General features: G+C 35.2%; 1 protein-coding gene across 1 annotated transcript in view; it reads left to right on the forward strand.

The window, feature by feature from the left end:
• The window catches only part of LOC115215438 (tryptophan 5-hydroxylase 1), a 125,230-nt gene that overhangs the window by 3,278 nt on the left and 100,775 nt on the right, over positions 1–21,177 (forward strand). Inside the window, exons 2-3 of the mRNA XM_036505674.1 lie at positions 5,936–6,032; positions 15,456–15,694. Of these exons, the coding sequence (XP_036361567.1) occupies positions 5,936–6,032; positions 15,456–15,694 (336 nt within the window). The remainder of the gene's footprint in view (positions 1–5,935; positions 6,033–15,455; positions 15,695–21,177) is intronic.

Below are 21,177 nucleotides of genomic sequence, written 5' to 3' on the forward strand. Positions count from 1 at the left end.
GGGGCCGATTCGTCCGATTATAAATTTCAAAGATTGTGCCCCAGCCTGGACGCACGTTAACGAGCAGAACAAGCAAATTATTACATACATCTGTGTGTGTGCGCGCGCACGGACATGTACACACACATTTACATGTTCTTACGTACATTCCTACAAACCACATTCATACACATGCGCATAGATACATACACACGCACACACACACACATAGAAGTATGTGCATGGATAGGAACTTTGAGCAAGTGTCTTCCTACTCTATCCCACGGCTGATCAAAGTCCTGTTTGTAGACTTTGAAAACTGAAAGTGAAAGAAGTCCACTATATGTAAGCATTATGTATGTATATATGTATGTTTGTATATAAGTATTTATGCATGTATGTATATGTGTATGTGTGCATGTATGTATGTGTGTATGTAAGTATGTATGTATGCGCATTTGTATGAATGTGAGTATGTATGAATGTAAATACGTATACATGTATATACATGTGTGTGTATGTGTGTGTGTATGTGTATCCATTTTTGCATACACACGCACACGCACGCACACAGACACACACACAGAAAGGTGAACGAAAAAGTTAATAAGCCTAGTATGAAGCAATGAAACTAGAGCTGTGAAATCTTGCCTGTCTTGTATTAGAACTCCACTTATTCACAACTGTATTGTTTCTTTCCAGGTAAACTGACATCTGACTGTTCAAAAAAGATTTCAAAAGTAACTAACAGCGACCTCTCTTGGCAATGGATAAAATTTGGTATCGCGGTATTACCTGCAGGAAAAGGGTTTATCCCAATGAAATTTCATGCTGACATGGTTCCTACATTAGTGCATGGGCACTTAATTTAGGAGTGAAGTAGATCTTGTATTTTTGTAGGTTACCCACGGTCTGGACGTCCCACAACTGCCTCCACCGAAGAAAACATCTATTATGTTCATCACATGGTGATGGATGACAGGTGATTGACTATAAATCAAATAGCCACAGCGATTAACATTACTGAGAGATCTGAGAATATTGAACTTGCCATGTTAAAGGTTTCTTCTCGGTGGTTGCCATGTTACCTGACACCTGAGCAAAGGCACCCCAGGCTGGTCACATCACAGGAAAATCTAACATTGTTTGAGGTCGCTCCAGCTGGTTTCCTTGAACTTTACCTAACCTAAGATAAAGGTTGGCTTCATCACTTTGAGCCAGAGACAATGAAATAATCCATGCGTGGAAACACTCCTCCTGACCCGCTCTGAAGACGGTCGAGATTGTTTCATCTTCAGGGAGGGAGATGGCCTCAGTTTTTTGGAATGCAAGAGACATTGAGTTTATTGACTATCTTCAAAAGGGGCACACTACCAATGGAGAGTACTATGCGAAGTTGCTGAGGCAGTTACGAAAGGCTATCAAGACCAAACGCCCAGGAAAACTGATGTAAGTGGATCTATTTCATCAGGACAATGCCTCAGTATACAAGTCCTTGGTTCCAATTGCTGCAGTGCATGACTATGGATTTCAACTGGTCGATCATTCTCCTTATCCTCTTGCTTTCGTCCCATCTGATTATCATCTGTTGGGAACCAGTATTGTGGGCAATAAAGAAATAAGTATTGCATTGGAGTGACATCATATCTGTTGTTGATGAACTTTTCGACCAACAGACTGAAAGCCTCTTCACCAATGGGATCCAAGCACTGCAACACCGATGGAAGAAGTATGTGGACTGCAAGGGGATCTATGTTTAAAAATAAACCTCATTTGGTTACATTCTACGACAATATCTTGATCAGCCTATTAACTTTTCAGTCGATTCTTGTATCTGTTTATCTGTTAATCTATCAATCTATCTATTTATCTGTGTATGTGTGTATGTATATATATATAAGTATATATGCATATGCACATATGAGTTTATATATGTATATGTATAGGTATCTTCGTAGATATATACATATATATATACATGTATATACGTGTGTGTATATATATATTTATATATAGATCACACACACACACACACACACACATATATATATATATATTATGTGGCCGTTACAACTGTATCTGTTGAAGTGTTTCAATTCTCTGTATGTATTTAAATATATTTACTTGATTGCTGACATTTATCAATGGTTTCTTCCCATTGCTTTTGATGTGCAATTTCTTATCATTAATAGAACTGTCAGTACTTTTGATGACACGGGAATGCTAGTAGTATTCATCATCATATATATATATATATATATATATAGTGGAGAGGCGGAGTGAACATTATTACTGCTACCACTATTAGATTTTCATGCCCTCTAATGCGATACTTGAAATCAGATAGGTGATTCAAAACTTATTCAAATATATTTCTCAAGTTTAGACTTTAAATCTCCAAATAAATACAATACTGTATGGACACCGTTTTAAATAATTTAGAGTTTCCGAGCTATATGCCACTCTTTCGATTTGTTTTATTTCCGATCCTCCTTATGCACCCTCCTCTTGAATATATACATTTTTCTCGAGCTTTCATTCGATTTAAAACTTGTGTCCTTAAAGCAGAAATCTGAGTTCAAATCTGACCTAAAGATATATATGTAGTCTGTATTTTCTTCATTTAAAAACATTAGAGGGTGTATACAAAAAACAGTTGAGTTTGCACAAAACTTAGAGGGTGATTTTTAATAGTACATTATATTGAAATAATTAAGGCAATAAATTCTCCTAATTGTTTTATCCTTGACGTTGATGCCATAGTTTTTATTGTATTTACGCTATTGTTATTCTTACCGTTGATGTTTCACTTTTCTGCTGAATTAGATAGTTGCAGATTTACTTATTGTTGCTTTTGTTTTAGTCGCTTTTGTTACCACTTTTATTCGCAGTTGTTGATCAGTTTATTGCTTGGGTTACTTCACTTATCGTGGAGAACATTATTTCAATTGTTATTGGTTCAGTTGCTCGTTTACTACTGTTCCGGTTTTTGCCGTTGCGATTGTCGTTGCTGTCATTACCCCCTAATTTTAACATTGATGGTACAGTTGAGAGAATAGAGAGGCATTACAAATGTAGATATTGTTTTTTCAACTTGGATTGTTTTCTGTAACTGGGCCTTCACAGCTGCGTAAGGAGATTAGAATGCAAGGAAACAAAGTGAGAGGTAATAATAGAACATGAGAAAGAGAGAAAGAGAAGTAGGTTAAAAAACTTAAGAAGGCGGAGTTGTGAGTAGAACTGGAAAGATTTTTATTCTATTTGTGTTTTATAACATATTCAAACAATGTCAACACTAGTGTTTTCATTTTTCTTGAGAAGGAGTTACCTAAACATCCCTATCTCATTATTTTATTCACTCTCCACCTTCCACCATTCTCCTTTTAATCGTCCCCTTTTTGTACTTGAGGATTGCTTCTGTGTATATGTGTGAGTATGTGTGTGTATGTGAGTGTGAGTATGTGTGTGTACCTCTGTGTGTGTGTACAAGCAAATACTTTATGCTTAATTCGGGGTGTGTATATGTGCATATATTTGTATGCTTAACGTTCATGTTTATTGATTTGGGAATAGATATACACTCTGTATAATAATAGATGGTGAAATTAATTTACTGCTTGAAAGCCTTAAACAATTGCCCGGTTTAACACGACAACATGGTCCTTGAATACCTTTAGCAGAGTTCTCTCTGTTCTGAGAATTCATGCCAAATTTCATTTCTTCTACAATCGAGGCCTTCTAGAAAGTGATGGGCATTAACATCTTCACGTTTCTTCTCACTAAGCAGTAAAAAAGGCATATGCAAGGATATATGCACATTTATGTATGTATATATATATATATATATATATATATATATACACCAGCACACAAGTCAACAATAAATGCATATGTGTATGTGAGTGACTGCATCTTAAGTATTTTACTGGTAACGGGTTAAAATGGAACCTAGTATATTACTGGAACAAATGTGGTACCTGAATTAGTCAACGATAAAAAATCATTTCTGTTCTAGGCACAAGGCCCGAAACTTTTGAGGAGGGGGCCAGTCGATTACATCGATCCCAGTACGCAACTGATACTTAATTTATCGACCCCGGAAGGATGAAAGGCAAAGTCGACCTCGGCAGAATTTGAACTCAGAACGTGAAGGCAGACGAAATACCGCTAAGAATTTCGCCAGGCGTGTTAATGTTTCTTATTTCTTTACTGCCCACAAGTGGCTACATGCAGAAGGGACAAACAAGGACAGACAAACGGATTAAACCGATTATATTGACCCCAGTGCGTAACTGGTTCTTAATTTATCGACACCGAAAGGATGAAAGGCGAAGTCGACCTCGGTGGAATTTGAACTCAGAACGTAACGGCAGACGAAATGCTGCTAAGCATTACGCCCGGCGCGCTAACGTTTCTGCCAGCTCGTTGCCTTCACGACGATAACAATTACAAAGACGATAATGAAGAGAGTTCAAATTAGGCCGGTGTCAACTTTGTTTTTGCTCTTTTCAAAGTCGATAACATAAGTACCAGTTATGCAGTGAGGTCATTATAATCGTCTTATTCTTTCCCTGAAATTGCTTGACTTGTGTGCCAAAATTAAAAATCAGTAATATCATGGCGTTTTGCATTTGGTCCAAGGGTAAAAGACTCCAGTTTTTGTTGATTTCTTTTAATATGAACCATTGTTTCGCATTTAGTATGCTTCTGGCGATGGCTTCGCTGGCTGATATTTCGAAGTCACTGTCAACAACATTCTTCTTTAAGAATAACAAATGTGCACCCTACCAACGTGTAGAGTAACTCATCACATTAATGTAAAATTGCTATTATGCCTGAACATAAAAAACAAACGTTATTATTTATACACACATGTATATTATATATATATATATATATATATATTTATATATTGATAGATAGGCAGATAGATAGGTCGACAGACAGAGGGACAGACAGACAGACAGACAGATAGATGGATAGATAGATAGATATATAGATAGATAGATAGATAGATAGATAGATAGATAGATAGATAGAAGTTTGCTTTATATACTCTAAATACTACATACTATATGCAATAACAATTTGACATTAAGCTGAAGAATTACTTGAAGAAACGAAAAAAGATTACGATTACTGAGCTATAACAAAAGTCAACAATAACATCAGTTCGAATTTGATCTGTTAAATAATTTAAAAACCGAAAATAAATAGGAAAAATTGGTTTCTATCACACACCTAAGCAGAGTGAGTGGGCTTGTCCCGGGATGGCATGGTAGGTGGTGGTAGCATGTGTTTAGACGTGGAAATCTTCAAATAAGAGGTGAAACAAAGATTGACAATTGAAACGGTAAAGGAAAACGATAAAATCTAAAGGGAAAAAAAAATTGCAGTAAAAGTTACAACAAACACTTAGAAACTGTAAAAAAATGAACAACCAAAAAATAATGATTAAATAGAATAAAGACGGAAGCGAGTGAGAGAATGAGAAGAAAGACAGAGAGAGAGAATGAGTTACAGTTTGTGAGAAAAAGGGTTAATTTGACTCTCTCTTTTTATCTTAAGGAAATGACGCACTGATGACAACATAAAACCTATCTATCGAGCCTTCATATTCCCACCCCATCGTTTAGTTTAATTTCCCCTTTTCTAAATAAAAGATACAAAAGAGAGACTGATATTTCTTTATTTCGTTCGCATTTACTTTTTTTTTATATTGTCTTTTAAACATGACGACAGACAATTAAAACACAAAGGTACTATAACAAAATAGAACAGTTACAGGGAGACAAGATAGCAAATAAAGAAAATAAGAAAGAGAGAGATAGAAATAGAAGAAAATAATTCAAAGGTAGTTCTTTTATTGATACGTTTTTTTATATATATTTTGGCAAAGAAAATTCAGAAAAAGGAAAAAAAAGATGCAGAATTAAATGCAAAATCGAGATAGTAGTGTCATAAAATTTATCGCAACTGTGGTGAAAGGTTGTCATTTAGTGTTAGAGTTTATATCTTTGAGGTTTGTCCTTTGCTGAAGAAGGCATTTCACAAGAAGGTTTGTTCGCCGTTTTACTAAAATTATTCTCAGTATTATAGACATGTATCTGCTTGTATATGTATAACAATTTCTTAGAGTTCATTATTTTAAGTTTATATGTATACATACATCTACATAAATTGTTATATACACATCTAAATATATACACGTGTGTATGTATATATATATATGTATATATATATATATATGTGTGTATATATATATGTGTGTATATATATATATGTATATATATGTGCATATGTGTATATATATGTCTGTATGTATGTATATATATATAAATATATATAAATGTACATATATATATATATATATATGCACACACACATACACATATATACATATATACATACACACGCACACACACACATATATATATTTATAAAATTATATATATATATATATATATATATATATATATCCAATTATATAGATTTATATGCATGCTTATGTTTAGATTTAAACACATATGTGATATTTAAAATATTTTTATATGTATTCTCAGTGTCAGCGTGTGTGTATCAGTGTCAGTGTGTGTGTGTGTGTGTGTGCTAATCAACTGGATCGATTTTGTTTCCAGTGCTAACGATTTTATTCATATTGTTGTAAATACTACAGGTGTTAATTTCTTTATTGTTATTATTACAGAGTGAAATAGTGTGTAATTAATAAGTCCCACTTCCCCTCATTTCTCTCTCTGACTCTTTCTCTCTTTCTCTCTCTGTCTTTCTATATCTATCTATATCACTATATATACATATGTATATATATAGAGAGAGAGATGTGGCGTGTATGTGTGTGTGTGCATATTTATATATATATATATATATATATATATATATATGTGTATGTATGTATGTATATGTACGTGTGTGTGCATGTACGTATGTATGTTTGAATGTATCTATGTATGTATGGATGGATGGATGTATATATATATATATATGTGTGTATGTATGTGTGTATGTCTGTATGTGTATTTGTATGTCAGTCTCTGTCCGTATGCATGTGTGTATACATATGTGTCGGTGTGTATCAATACATACAAATACGAATGGATTATACGTATGTATATATGTGTGTGTGTGTATGTGTGTGTGTTTATATATATGTGTGTGTGTATATATATTTATACATATATATATATAATATATATATATATATATATATATATATATATATATATATATATATATAGGCGTAGGAGCGGCTGTGTGGTAAGTAGCTTGCTTACCAACCGCATGGTTTCGGGTTCAGTCCTATTGCGTGGCACCTTAGGAAAGTGTCTTCTACTACACCCTCGGGCCGATCAAAGCCTTGTGACTGTATTTGGTAGGCGAAAACTGAAAGAAGCCCGTCGAATGTATATATATATATATGTTTGTGTGTCTCTGTTTCTCCCCACCACCATCGTTGCTTGACAACTGATGTTGGTGTGTTTACATCCCCGTAACTTAGCAGTTCTGCAAAAGAGTCCGATAGAATAATTACTTGACTTATAAAGAATAAGTCCTGGGGGCAACTTATTTGACTAAAAAGGCGGGCGGTGCTCCATACCTATAAATTTCTCTCTTTTTCTTCCCCTCTCTTTCTCTCCAGTAAGTAAATATTTACTGCGATTTGTAAATGAAAATAACAATAATGCTTTGCTGTAAAACTAACTGCCATCAAAATAGGTTCCCTAGCAAAATATAAACACAATAAATTCTCTGCTCTCTTTTAAACCATCATTTTTTTCTCTTTCAAGTAACAGCTTTATATTCTTAGTTCCCATCCTACGGACGATAACTTTGTGTTTCCCCTTCGCTGCTGATGAAAATCAAATGCTTGTCCATTACTTGAGCCTATAGTGAGACGTCGTTCTGATGACCACAAAAATTAGTGACGTCATAATAAGATTGGTGTCAGATATTGCCACAAGACCGGTGATTACGTGATAAAGTCGCTTAAATCGACCCGTGTTCAACCGGTACTTATATTATCGACTCCGAAAATATGACTAAGGCAAAGTCGACTAAGGCGGTATTTAAACTCAGAGCACAAATACAGACGAAATGTCGCAAAGCATTTTGTCATTATGTACGGCTCGCTAACGATTCTGCCACCTTGCTACCCAAGATAATATAAGAAATATTAATTTTATTTCATACATTTATCATGTAAAGAAGCCTTAACGATCTGTTGATAGACAAAATGGACCCAAATAATGATGCCGACGTTGACATGTTTTAATTTGAAATAATTCAAAAGTAAATTTAAGGACGCTTAGAATTAAATATCAAAAAATACAAAATAGTAAAATAATTGTTAAAAGCTGTTAATACAGCACGTGTAGTTCTTAATTCCTTTGAAATCTGTCTTTTTTATCATATGGAGTATTTTAAGATGCAGTATTTAATGAAATTGTGGAAGCGCAATGGCCCAGTGGTTAGGGCAGCAGACTCGCGGTCGGAGGATCGCGGTTTCACTTCCAAGACTGGGCGTTGTATGTGTTTATTGAGCGAAAACACCTAAAGCTCCACGAAGCTCTGGCAGGGGGTGGTGGCGACCCCTGTTGTACTCTTTCGCCACAACTTTCTCTTTCTTCCTGTTTCTTGAGTAACGCTGCGATGGACTGGCGTCTCGTCCAGCTGGGAGGAGCACATACTCCATAGAAACCGGGCCCATGGGACTGGCTAAGGTTGAAAAGGGCGTATAAATAAAATAAATTTAATGAACATAATTTTGTGCGACAAAACTTATATAACCGCAGTAGTTTTTTTGAACGATAAAGATTCAATTTTTGTCATTGTATTCTGGCACTATACAATAGAACCACTTTCACCTGATTTCATATAAAGTTTTGTTTTCTTATCCACACTATTTAAATAGTGTAAAACCAGAAAAGCTACAGGAGAGATTGTTACAAACTGCATATTTATTTTCATCATTCGAAGATTTTGTATTTTTCTTCGAATAATTTTTGAACGAATCTAAGATAACTACCGCTTGAATCTACACTGGTTTAAAATACAAACACTAATAATCTATTATCGTTGGAATTATACTTCTTTTAAAGGGAACCTCAAAATATCCTTTAAATTATATTATATGGATTCTGTCTCATATTGATTAAGCTCCATTTTGTTCATAGTAGTTTTCGAAAGTCTAATAGTAAAGCAAGAATATTATTTCTAAACAAAAGTTTAATGCTACTTCTTACCAAGGGATCCATCATATAAGCGTAAATGTAATTATATTCAATCAGAAAAAAATATATAAAAAATTAGAGAGAATTTCCTCAGCAGTCATGGAGATACACGTAAAACATTTTCACACAGATCCATGCACACAAAAATACATAAATATGTTTATATTACCAGCAGCTTATACTGCAATAGAAAATCAATACCTCCATAATTCACGATAATTCAGTCAATACAAAAAAAAAAAGAACTAACTGCTAAACTCTACTTATTTATTTAAGAATTTATTGTAGCGGAACGTCGGAGAATAATACAGGCAGCTGTAGGTCAACAGATCGACATGTATCATCAGAGCAGTACGCAAGTTAGCGCGTAGAAAAGGTCAGGAATACGCGCGCGTGAGAACACACACACACACACGTTTGACTACATCGCACAATCTTAGGAAGTCCTAGGAATCATACTAAGCAGACGACCCGCAAAACGGTTCTAAGAAATAAGTATTGCGCTAATTGAAGGAAGATGCACGACAGGGCAACACCACCCTTGTGAAAACTGACATCTGGTATGTGTGTATGTAGTAGTGTATGAATGTGTGTGTGTGTGTGTGTGTGTGTGTTGGAAAGGATTTTTATATAAGTTACTGTATATATGGTTACTATTTATTTACTCAAAATAAGTAACAAGACTCTTTATAATAATATTTTTTACTACAATTACCAAAGAGGGTTTTATTCTTATGATCTGCTGGGACCTATTGCAAATCCGTTGCTGCGGCATATTCACTATCAACTAACTGTGATAACGGTGGCGGGATGTTTTAGGATATTCTTTTCTACTTTAGGCACAAAGCCCGAAATCTTGGGAAATGGGGGTCATTCGATTAGTTCGATTCCAGTACGCAACTGGTACTTAGTTTATCGACCCCGAAAGTATGAAAGGCATAGTTGACCGCGGTGGAATTTGAACTCAGAATGTAACGGCAGACGAAATACCTATTTCTTTACTACCCACAAGGGGCTAAACACAGAGGGACAAACAAGGACAGAAAAACGGATTTAATAGATCCTGAAAGGATGAAAGGCAAAGTCGACCTCGGCGGAATTTGAACTCAGAACGTAACGGCAGACGAAATACCTATTTCTTAACTACCCAGAAGGGGCTAAACATAGAGGGGGCAAACAAGGACAGACAATCGGATTAAATCGATTACATCAACCCCAGTGCGTAACTGGTACTTAATTTATCGACCCCGAAAGGATGAAAGGCTAAGTCGACCTCGGCGGAATTTGAACGCAGAACGTAACGGCAGACGAAATACGGCTACGCATTTCGCCCGGCGTGTTATCGCTTCTGCCAGCTCGCCGCCTTGAAAAGATTTTTGTATTAAAAAGATAAATATTGGTATATTAAATATAGGCATATGCTTACGTATCTAGTTATGTACTTCTCTGTATCCACATATGCAACGTACATGTAAGAGGCATGTATATCGGTTGGCTGTTAATTTCATCGCAATTAAGTAGATGTGATATTTTATGTGTATCAGTGCATGCAAAGCAGAAAATATGTATTACACAATACGTATTACGTCTGGAAGTTCAATACTTGCCCTAATAACTTGAATTAGCAAATCAATAAACGTATATGAATCTTGGGTTTCTGTATTTGGCTTCCAAGTTTCTTGATGTGAACACATGTATTGAAGCATATTTTGTTCCATCTCGAGAGGATAATTTTGCCAATAATAAACACACACATGAAGGTGGCGAGCTGGCAGAAACGTTAGCACGCCGGGCGAAATACTTAGCGATATTTCGTCTGTCGCTACGTTTCAGGGTCGATAAATTAAGTACCAGCAGCGTACTCGGGTCGATCTTCATTCCTGGTGCTGTATGAACATTTTAATGTGGCTTTAGAGTCAGGTTTTTGACTACTATTTTCAGCGTGGTGGTATCTCTTAGATATCCTAAAGTATGATTTTAATAATAATTATTATCTTTGAAGGCTTTTATTCCCATGCCGGTGGCATGGAGAGGCGAGACCGATATGCATGGGTGACTGCTGGTCTTCCATTAAAAAAGAACAACCTTGCCTGGACTTGTGCCTGGGAGGGTAACTTTCTTGGTGCAATTCCATGGTTAGTCATGACCGAAGAGGGTCTTAGCATATATATAGTTGTAAAATCCCCCTGCTAGCAATATATATATTGTATATAAGGGGTGCAGCGCCGCATTGATAACCAGCTGTCAGAAGATCTACCTGGTGTTAAACTAGAAATTACGATAGAACAGCCATTTTGATGTAGCGATTATCTTTACTTGTCTACATATATGTGTGTGTGTGTGTTTGTGTGTGTGTATGTATGCATATACATATGATTACATATATATATATATATACATACATATATACATATATATTATATGTGTATGTATGTGTGTCTGTGTTTATCCTCCCAACATCGCTTGGCAACCGATGCTGGTGTGTTTACGTCCCCCTAGCTTAGTGATTCGGCAAAAGAAGCGATAGAATAAATAGCAGGCTTACAAAGAATATGTCCTGGGGTCGATTTGCTTGGGTAAAGACGGTGCTCCAACATGGTCGCAGTCAAGTGACTGAAACAAGTAAAAGAATAGATAGATAGATAGATAGATAGATAGATAGATAGATAGATAGATAGATAGATAGATAGATAGACACGCGCTAGCGTACGCAAACGCACACATGTGCGTATGTTTGCATGCATATTTCAATAAATTTATCTATTACATAAATTTAACAATGTAAAGTGCATTTTCCGTACATCACATACGAATATTGAATACATGCTTCTGGATCTATTTAGAGATCTTTAACGTATCTGAGTAACACATTGGATTAGTGGGAATGGTATGACACTAATGGTAAACTTTTCATACTGCAGTCACCGGATCGACATGTTTACATGAATGTATTATAGTGTATTCATGAAAAAGTATTAGATTTCTCAATATGTATAAAAACCATATGATTTTTGTGTATTCATGATCGTATGTTTATTTGCATGTATGTTTCTTTCATTGTTATCGTATCCATTCTAGTAGAATTGTATAATATGTCTTTGATTAGATTATCATAGAATAATTGACACTTTCGAGACACAAACTATATTTCTTGAATAATCCAATTGTTTCGTGAGTGTGGAAATGCGTACGTACATACATATAAACACAGACAAACAAGCTGAGGGACATAAGTACCTACTACCTACCTACCTACTACCTACCTATTTACCTACCTACCTACATACATACACACATACATAATGCTTACATACGTACATACATACATACATACATACATAAAGTTTACATATGTACGTACATACATACATAATGAATACATACGTATATACATACATAATGCATACACACATAAGTACATACACACGTAATGAATACATACGTACATACATACACACATATATAATGCTTATATACGTACGTACATACACACATATATAATGCTTACATATGTACATACATACATACATACATACATACATACATACATAATGCTTACATACGTACGTACATACATACATACATACATACATACATAAAGTTTACATATCTACGTACATACATACATAATGAATACATACGTATATACATACATAATGCATACACACATAAGTACATACACACGTAATGAATACATACGTACGTACATACACACATATATAATGCTTATATACGTACGTACATACACACATATATAATGCTTACATATGTACATACATACATACATACATACATACATACATACATACATAATGCTTACATATGTACATACATACATACATACATACATACATACATAATGCTTACATACGTACGTACATACATACATACATACATACATACATACATACATACATACATACATAATGCTTACATACGTACGTACATACATACATACATACATACATACATACATACATACATACATACATACATACATACATACATAATGCTTACATACGTACGTACATACATACATACATACATACTAGATCACATTAATACAAATGTACACATTCATTCTTATACTTACATACACTCCAACGAACGCAAAACAATTGTCGTTGAATAAATATAGTTCTGTTCCCTAAAATGTAATTATATTTAGAAAGGACAATATTTATAAGTACTTCTAAAATATGCTAAACGATCAAATTGAATCAGTAATTTTGAATAAATACCTGTATATAGATTCTAAAATGATACGGTATATATTTACTTGAAAACTTTAGCCTTTATGCATACGTACTAACTTGTACTTATATTGAGCTTTGTAGAAAGTTTTATCAGTAATCAATACAATTTTGTATGGGTTGAATTTCTAGTGCATATTTATATACACTAGAAGTGTGTCGTTGCCGTTTTATTAATGCTACATACAATATAATCATATTGTATGTGTTGTCTCTCTATATATGTAGATTTATGTGTATACGTGTGTGTGTGTGTGTGTGTGTGTGTGTGAGTATGTATGTGCATTTATTTTATGTATTTCTCCATCTATGAAAGTCTCATTCGTATACAATACATTTATAACAGTATCATGAGAAATACTTTCAGGACATTTGAAATTCGTGATTAAGTTAACAGCAATGAACTTGAAATTGTTATTGTGAATATAATTCTTTCCCAATTAAACAAAAAAAAAACGCTAGCAAAAAGCAAACTGAACTTTTTAATTGTAGACAAGTAAACAATGATGGTGACACAATCTGGACTCATTCTTTCTTCAAATTTAGTTTCATTCGATTTGGTTTTAATGTACATTCGATTTGGTTTTAATGTAATTTTGTTCTGTTAGGATTGCTATGTGTTCTCAATAATTTCAAGTATCGCGCATTACAAATACAGATGACATTTATGATTCTCAACTAATCATACAATAAAAATAAAGTCAATGTTTTGTTTTCTTATGATCAAAGACAGCAATCAATGTGTTAGCCAACTACAGTTCTTTCTCAAAGGTCTCGGAAGTGAAGTCAGTCTGATCAAACCTGGAAATCTAGTTTCCTGCCAGAGAACCAGAGTTCGGCTTTTGACAAACGTAGAAATTTGATGTTTCGTATTCAGGTGTTTCATAAGATATGTTACAGGGGCGGTATTTTCCTTTTTAGCTTCGTGTTTTTTATCTTAGCTTCAGTCATTGTTAGGTGAAATATTTTCCAAATGTATGTACATTTACTGTGCCATGCCAGAATTTGAGCTCACAGACTCCACTCAGCACTATTATCACTATGCAGCCGGTGATGTAAAGAGTAAATGAGACTAAGAATGCGAAGTTTATCCTCGTTCCTCAAATATACACCTTGATACTAAGTTAGAACTCATAGATTTCCTTGTACTTTTATTCTGGAATATCTAAATTAAACACGTGCGAAATGTAACTGGAATTTGTAAATTTGTATATTTTGTGAGCCGTGGAGAAGCGAGAATCTTGATGTTTTAATACGAACCTGCGTTGGTGAAAGTAATATTGCTTAATGTATTAATATATAGTGAGACACTTAGCTTTACTTCTTGCTAAATTTTGCACACAATCTTTTGTAAAGGTCCTCTTACAATATATTAGAGTTTATTACAAAATGTGTAAATTTTCGCAGAGTATGTAGAAATACATTTTGTGAACCAAAAAAGATTTAAATCAAAGATGACCCTCCCATGACTTTTCTGTTGAGGGAAGAAAACATGTGTCTGATATTCTTTGGGCGAAATTAGGAAGGCAGAAACTCTATGGAAGTTCATCGAATGGTTTTATTGCAGTAATTCAATACAACCTGTGTCTCATTAATTGTGTCTGAGAATTTTGTTACAGATGCACGTGTCTGTGGAATTCTCAGTCAAATACAATGAGCACAAAATTTACTTAATCGAAAAACTGCATCATCATCATCGCAATTGACGGAGATCCATATCATTACATACCTATATGAGCGCATACGTGTGTTTGTATGTGTGCATGTACGTTTGGATGCATGTGTGTGTGTGTGTGTGTGTGTGTGTGTGTGTGTGAAGATTCGTAAAGAGGGAGAGAAAAATGGAGGTTTACTGCAACTGTCGTCTCCCCAGCTGTTCTTGACTAGAGTCAACCACTAAGTATACTTTTTTAATTATCTATTGCCGCACTACAATAAATTTATTGATGCTCACTTTCGTTTCAATATTATTTATAGCACGGAGGAAACTGGCGGAGGAAAAGTCTGATAGAAGATGCCCGATTCGAAACGGTTACCAACGCTGAGTTTGAGCGTTCTGAAGAAAGGAGGTTGGGAGAATGCATATCAGAAGAGACTGAACAATTTAATGGTGAAGGAAAATCTCGCCTGGAAGTGGAAACTGCGCGTGTCTCTTTACTCGTGATTTTGAAAGAACAGATGACATCTCTAGCCGACATTATGAAGGTATTTGAGGTAAGTAACCACTTACAACTTAATCTATGTGCAGACGAATATATATATATATCACATACACGACGGATTCACACAGCATACACACGCGCGCACACACATAGAAATATACATATATATATGTGTATATGGCCCAGTGGTTAGGGCAGTGGACTCGCGGTCGGAGGATCGCAGTTTCGATTCCCAGACCGGGCATTGTGTGTGTGTGTGTGTGTTTTGAACGAAAACACCTAAAAGCTCCACGAGGCTCCGGCAGGGGTGGTGGCGACCCCTGTTGTACTCTTTCGCCACAACTTTCTCCCACTCTCTCTTCCTGTTTCTTGAGTAACGTTGCGATGGACTGGAGTCCCGTCCGGCTGGGAGGAACACATACGCCACAGAAACCGGGAAACCGGGCCCATGAGCCTGGCTAGGCTTGAAAAGGGCGACAAAAAATATATATATACACACACACATATATACGCACTCACGCACACACACACACACACACACACACACATGCATATATATATATATATAATATATATATATATATATATATATATATATATATATATATATGTAATTCGAAATGTTCTGTATAATATATCCACTACGACCAATCTTACTAATCGGTTTCACGCTAAGTATTCAACGAAGTGTTAGGTAACAATTCGATTATGCAACCCTGCGCTCATCAGCGGTGGCCGTTATGGAATATGTATATGCGCGCGCGTGTGTGTGTATATCTTTCTTTTGCTACTGCAGCCTTGATAGGGCACCTTCTTGAAAAGTTTTAGACAAGTAAGTCGATCCCAAACTTATTTCATTAAGCCTGGCACGTAATCTGTAGATCTTTTTAGCCGAATCACTAGGTTACAGAGATGTAGAGGCATCAACACCTGTCGTGGAAAAAATTACCAATATTCTTCAATGCTGATAATCGCCGACAAAATGTAGAAGATTACCAGCATTCTCAAGTGGATCTTGAAGTGCTGTACAGACTTTAGCTGCATGAAACTATTGGTTGTCTTGTTAATCCATAAGTAAAGAATAGCTGTATACAAAATGCAATGTTGAGCACTCATTTTCATTATTTGATGATATAGAGCATGTATGTGTGTATGTGTATACACACACACACACACATTTATTTATACACGGTCGCCTCATAATCCATGAGTTAGAAAAACGGACCCTCCTATATTCGTGAACAGAGTGGGTGTATTACTATTTATAGAAGAAAATATAGACCCATTTTAGCACAGTTTGGCAATCGGTTTCGTACATGAGAGTTTGGGAAAAACTCAACGCTGGCATTTGTCGGAAGCACTGATAGGAAACGTAAAGTAACAGTTCACTTTTCCTTCCAGCCCCACTAACGATCTCCAGGATTCTTGTGTAGAAAACTAATTGATTAATTCAGAAACTATTCATAAACATGGATTTAGATCAGTTCGAATTTCAAACATATTAGGGACAGAATTGACATGTAAAAAGACCGTTTGCACCGCCGCTTGCCTTGAGAAAAATTCTCGATTTAGTAAATGGGTATTAAAAATCCAAAAATCATTTCATGGCGGCTTCTAGCGGAACGGTGATTGCATTTCTAGGTTCTGGCCATCATCAGCATCGTGTAAGGCATGATACACAGCTCTGAAATGACTGGAGAAACTTTTGCTTCCTAATAGAAAATCACTGTTTAAACATGAACTGATTGTGTCCGACACCAAGTTAGGAACAAAATATTGTAGTAGGCATCTTTTCTCACTCGCAAACTGTAGTTTACCATTCAGAAAAGTTCTCTCTTTTAAGGCGGTGAGCTGGCAGAATCGTTAGCACGCCGGGCGAAATGCTTAGCAGTATTTCGTCTGCCGTTACGTTCTGAGTTCAAATTCCGGCGAAGTCGACTTTGCCTTTCATCTTTTCGGGGTGGATTAATTAAGAACCAGTTACGCACTGGGGTCGATATAATCGACTTAATCCGTTTGTCTGTCCTTTTTTGTCCTCTCTGTATTTAGCACCTTGTAGGCAGTAAAGAAATAGGTATTTCGTCTGCCGCTACGTTCTGGGTTCAAATTCCGCCAAGGTCGATTTTGGCCTTTCATCCTTTCGGGGTCGATATAATCGACTTAATTCGTTTGTCTGTCCTTGTTTGTCCCCTCTTGTGGTTAGTAAAGAAATAAGAAAAGTTCTCTCTTTACTCATTCCTGCTTAAACTGATCCAACTGTTTGTTTCCCCACAACATTGCTTCCACATATTCATTACAGTGTGTGTGTGTGTGTGTGTGTGTGTGTGTATACTCATTTATATAGATAGATATAGTTATACAATAGACAGAGAGATAGATATGTATGTATACACACACAACGCACCCACAAGATGTGTTTTAGTAATTGCGAAATATAAATCAAAAATCACGATACAGATACAATACTGCAAAATACGCAAAGTAAACTATGAAACTTTACACGAGTTAACCATTGGAACATCTATTCCCTCTTTCAAGTGGCACTTTAACTACCAAGGTGTGTTGCAATACAGAAAGTAGCACAGAATGTGACAGCAGAGAGCTGTCGAGGACCCATGACATGGGTGCCGCCGGGCCACTTTAGTGAGTTAAGCGAAAAGGCCCGAAATATTTGCAATAGTGAGGGAGGCTCTTCTCTGAAGGCCTTTCCTTATGATTTTCTTTTACTGCCAAAGAATCTTGATTTTATAGGCGAGACCAATGAGGGATCGAACCTACATAGCATCATGCCAACATTGTATAGTTCTCTTTTACTTGCAGTATTCGACTAATAGACCAATTTCTTTACGAAAGGGTGAGTATTTACAAAAGGTAAATAGCGAAGCAAGACAAAAAGAGAGGGAGGAGTTAATCTGTAAAGTATATTACCATCTTTGTTGTTCTCTTTCTTTCTTTATGTTTGTATAAGTATCCCGTGTTATAGTTACACACTTGATTTGCTAAAATTTATCGATTCTTCCTTGATAGTTCTCTATGTATTGTGACTATGTATGTACATGCATGTATACATATATATATATACAATTATATATGTACGCATGTATGTATGTATATATGCATATACATAGATATACATATATATATACATAAAATATAAACGTATATATACACAGGCACACACATATATATATACATATATACAAGCATACATAATTGCGAAAACACATGCATATGTAAATACATACATACATACATACAAATATATAATTATATATATGTATGCATGTATATATGCATATACATAGATATACATAAAATATAAACGTATATATGCACAGGCACACACACACACACCACACACACACACACACACATATATATATATATAATATATATATATATATATATAATATATATATATATACATATATACATGCAAATATGTTTGCGAAAGTACATACATACATACATACATACATACATACATACATACATACATACATACATACATACACATACATACACGTACATTGCGCGTGTACGCTTAATCCTTCCGATTTGTTCGAAATGGCGGAATGGTGCAGAGATATCTCTGAATACTTTTACACACAAAAGAAGATATTTTCCTTGTTTATTTATATCAATTTCTTAATTCTTTTTTTTCAATCGCATAGTGGTAGTTTCCATCAGTTCATCGTCAGAAACACCCACTTTCCAATGGAATTGTCTTGGAAAGCTTCTATTCTGCTATACAATATTGTATTTCTTCCACAATGACATTCTTTGTTGGTTTACGTCTCATCCACCTCGATAACGAACACAACGTCATTGTTCCAACATTTGTAGATTCGAAGTTTTGTTTTCGTTTTTGACTCCTTTCCTTGTTGCTCTTATTGTTTCGTTGTCTTAAGCGTTCATTTTCTTCTTAGTTGTTGCTATTTTTTCTTGTAGTTTTTTTCACGAACAAGTTGCTTGTATATGTTCAGAAGCAGCTGCTGCATAAACTATATATTGCTCGCAATTCACACACTCATAAACACGCACACGCACTCACATATATATGTGTATAATAGATAGATAGATAGATAGATAGATAGATAGATAGATAGATAGATAGATAGATAGATAGATATAGATAGATAGGTGTACATGCATCTGCACATGCGCATGCGCGCCTCAGTATGTATGTTTATGTATACGTGTGCGTCTAACATACATAATGGATGAGTATATATTTCACTGAACAATTCTATTTAATGCCAGCATTATATATTAATAATAATAATAATATATATATATATATCTACGTGTGTCTTTGAGCGTAATCAGATTTGTTAACATACGTGCACTGATGAAAGGATATATACAGTCACGCACACACAAACGCATACAGATGCACACATAAATGCACACACACAGAGAAACATGCTCACATACATAATACATACATACATAATACATACGTACATACATACATACATACATACATACATACATACATACATACATACATATACATACATATACATACATACATACATACATACATACATACATATACATACATATACATACATACATACATACATACATAGCATTTTGCAAAATTCATGTAGAAACCTTGCAGAATGCGAGGTTCATCTACAGTTATTGGTCACCGGCTGTCATCATACAGCCGGCGTGTTCCTTCTGCTGGATATACATCAGGAATTCAATAGTATCCATTGAGTTTATAAAAAAAGAAGAATAACAGGAAATGGATTGAACGTCATTCTTTATTTCGAAACACTACATATCATTAGACTTGTTGTACATTGGTGACATGATATAATTAATATATTGTGTATTCAGTGTCATGCATACTGTCGTTTCATTTGAGTGTGGGAATGAGCGTGAAATGACAGTATGACCTAACGAAAGGCTTATTTAAAATAATCACATCAAAAGACACTTCTTTCATCTTTGATGGATGATAGTGATTACAACATACGTTAATTATATCACCTCGTTAATATACTGCCGGTGTAACGATGAGGGGAAACAATTGTAGTGTTTTTAAATGAATAATATCATTCAATCCATAATATAATAGATAATAATAGATCTCTGAACGAGGTATAAACAGTAGCTGCACGACAATGTGAAGTATATTTGCCACTTAAATTTAGCTAACCACTAAGGTTGGATGCTACTGTAGCTTGTAGCGAATGGAGAACATCTTCTTCAGCTGGCTATTGACACACTTTCTGTGCCCTATCAGTATTTGCAAAGGGAAGTCATCCTTCCCATCGTCGACCTGACGTGATACGCACGGACCTGGGTTTCTGAGTATTTACCCGTCGTCAGCGCACGACAGTCACCGGTCTTCGATGCGAAGGGGTCCCAATGCAAATACATATATCCTTTTTCCAGTGACGAAAAGTCACTGATCTCGAAAAAGTGTAAACAAGCAATAATAATTGTCGTTCAATCCATTTTCTATAAATCATATCTCGCTCTCTCTCTCTCGACGTGGTTGTGGGGTAAGAAGCTTGT

The sequence above is a fragment of the Octopus sinensis genome, linkage group LG9, assembly GCF_006345805.1.
Source record: "Octopus sinensis linkage group LG9, ASM634580v1, whole genome shotgun sequence".
Lineage (NCBI taxonomy): Eukaryota > Metazoa > Mollusca > Cephalopoda > Octopoda > Octopodidae > Octopus > Octopus sinensis.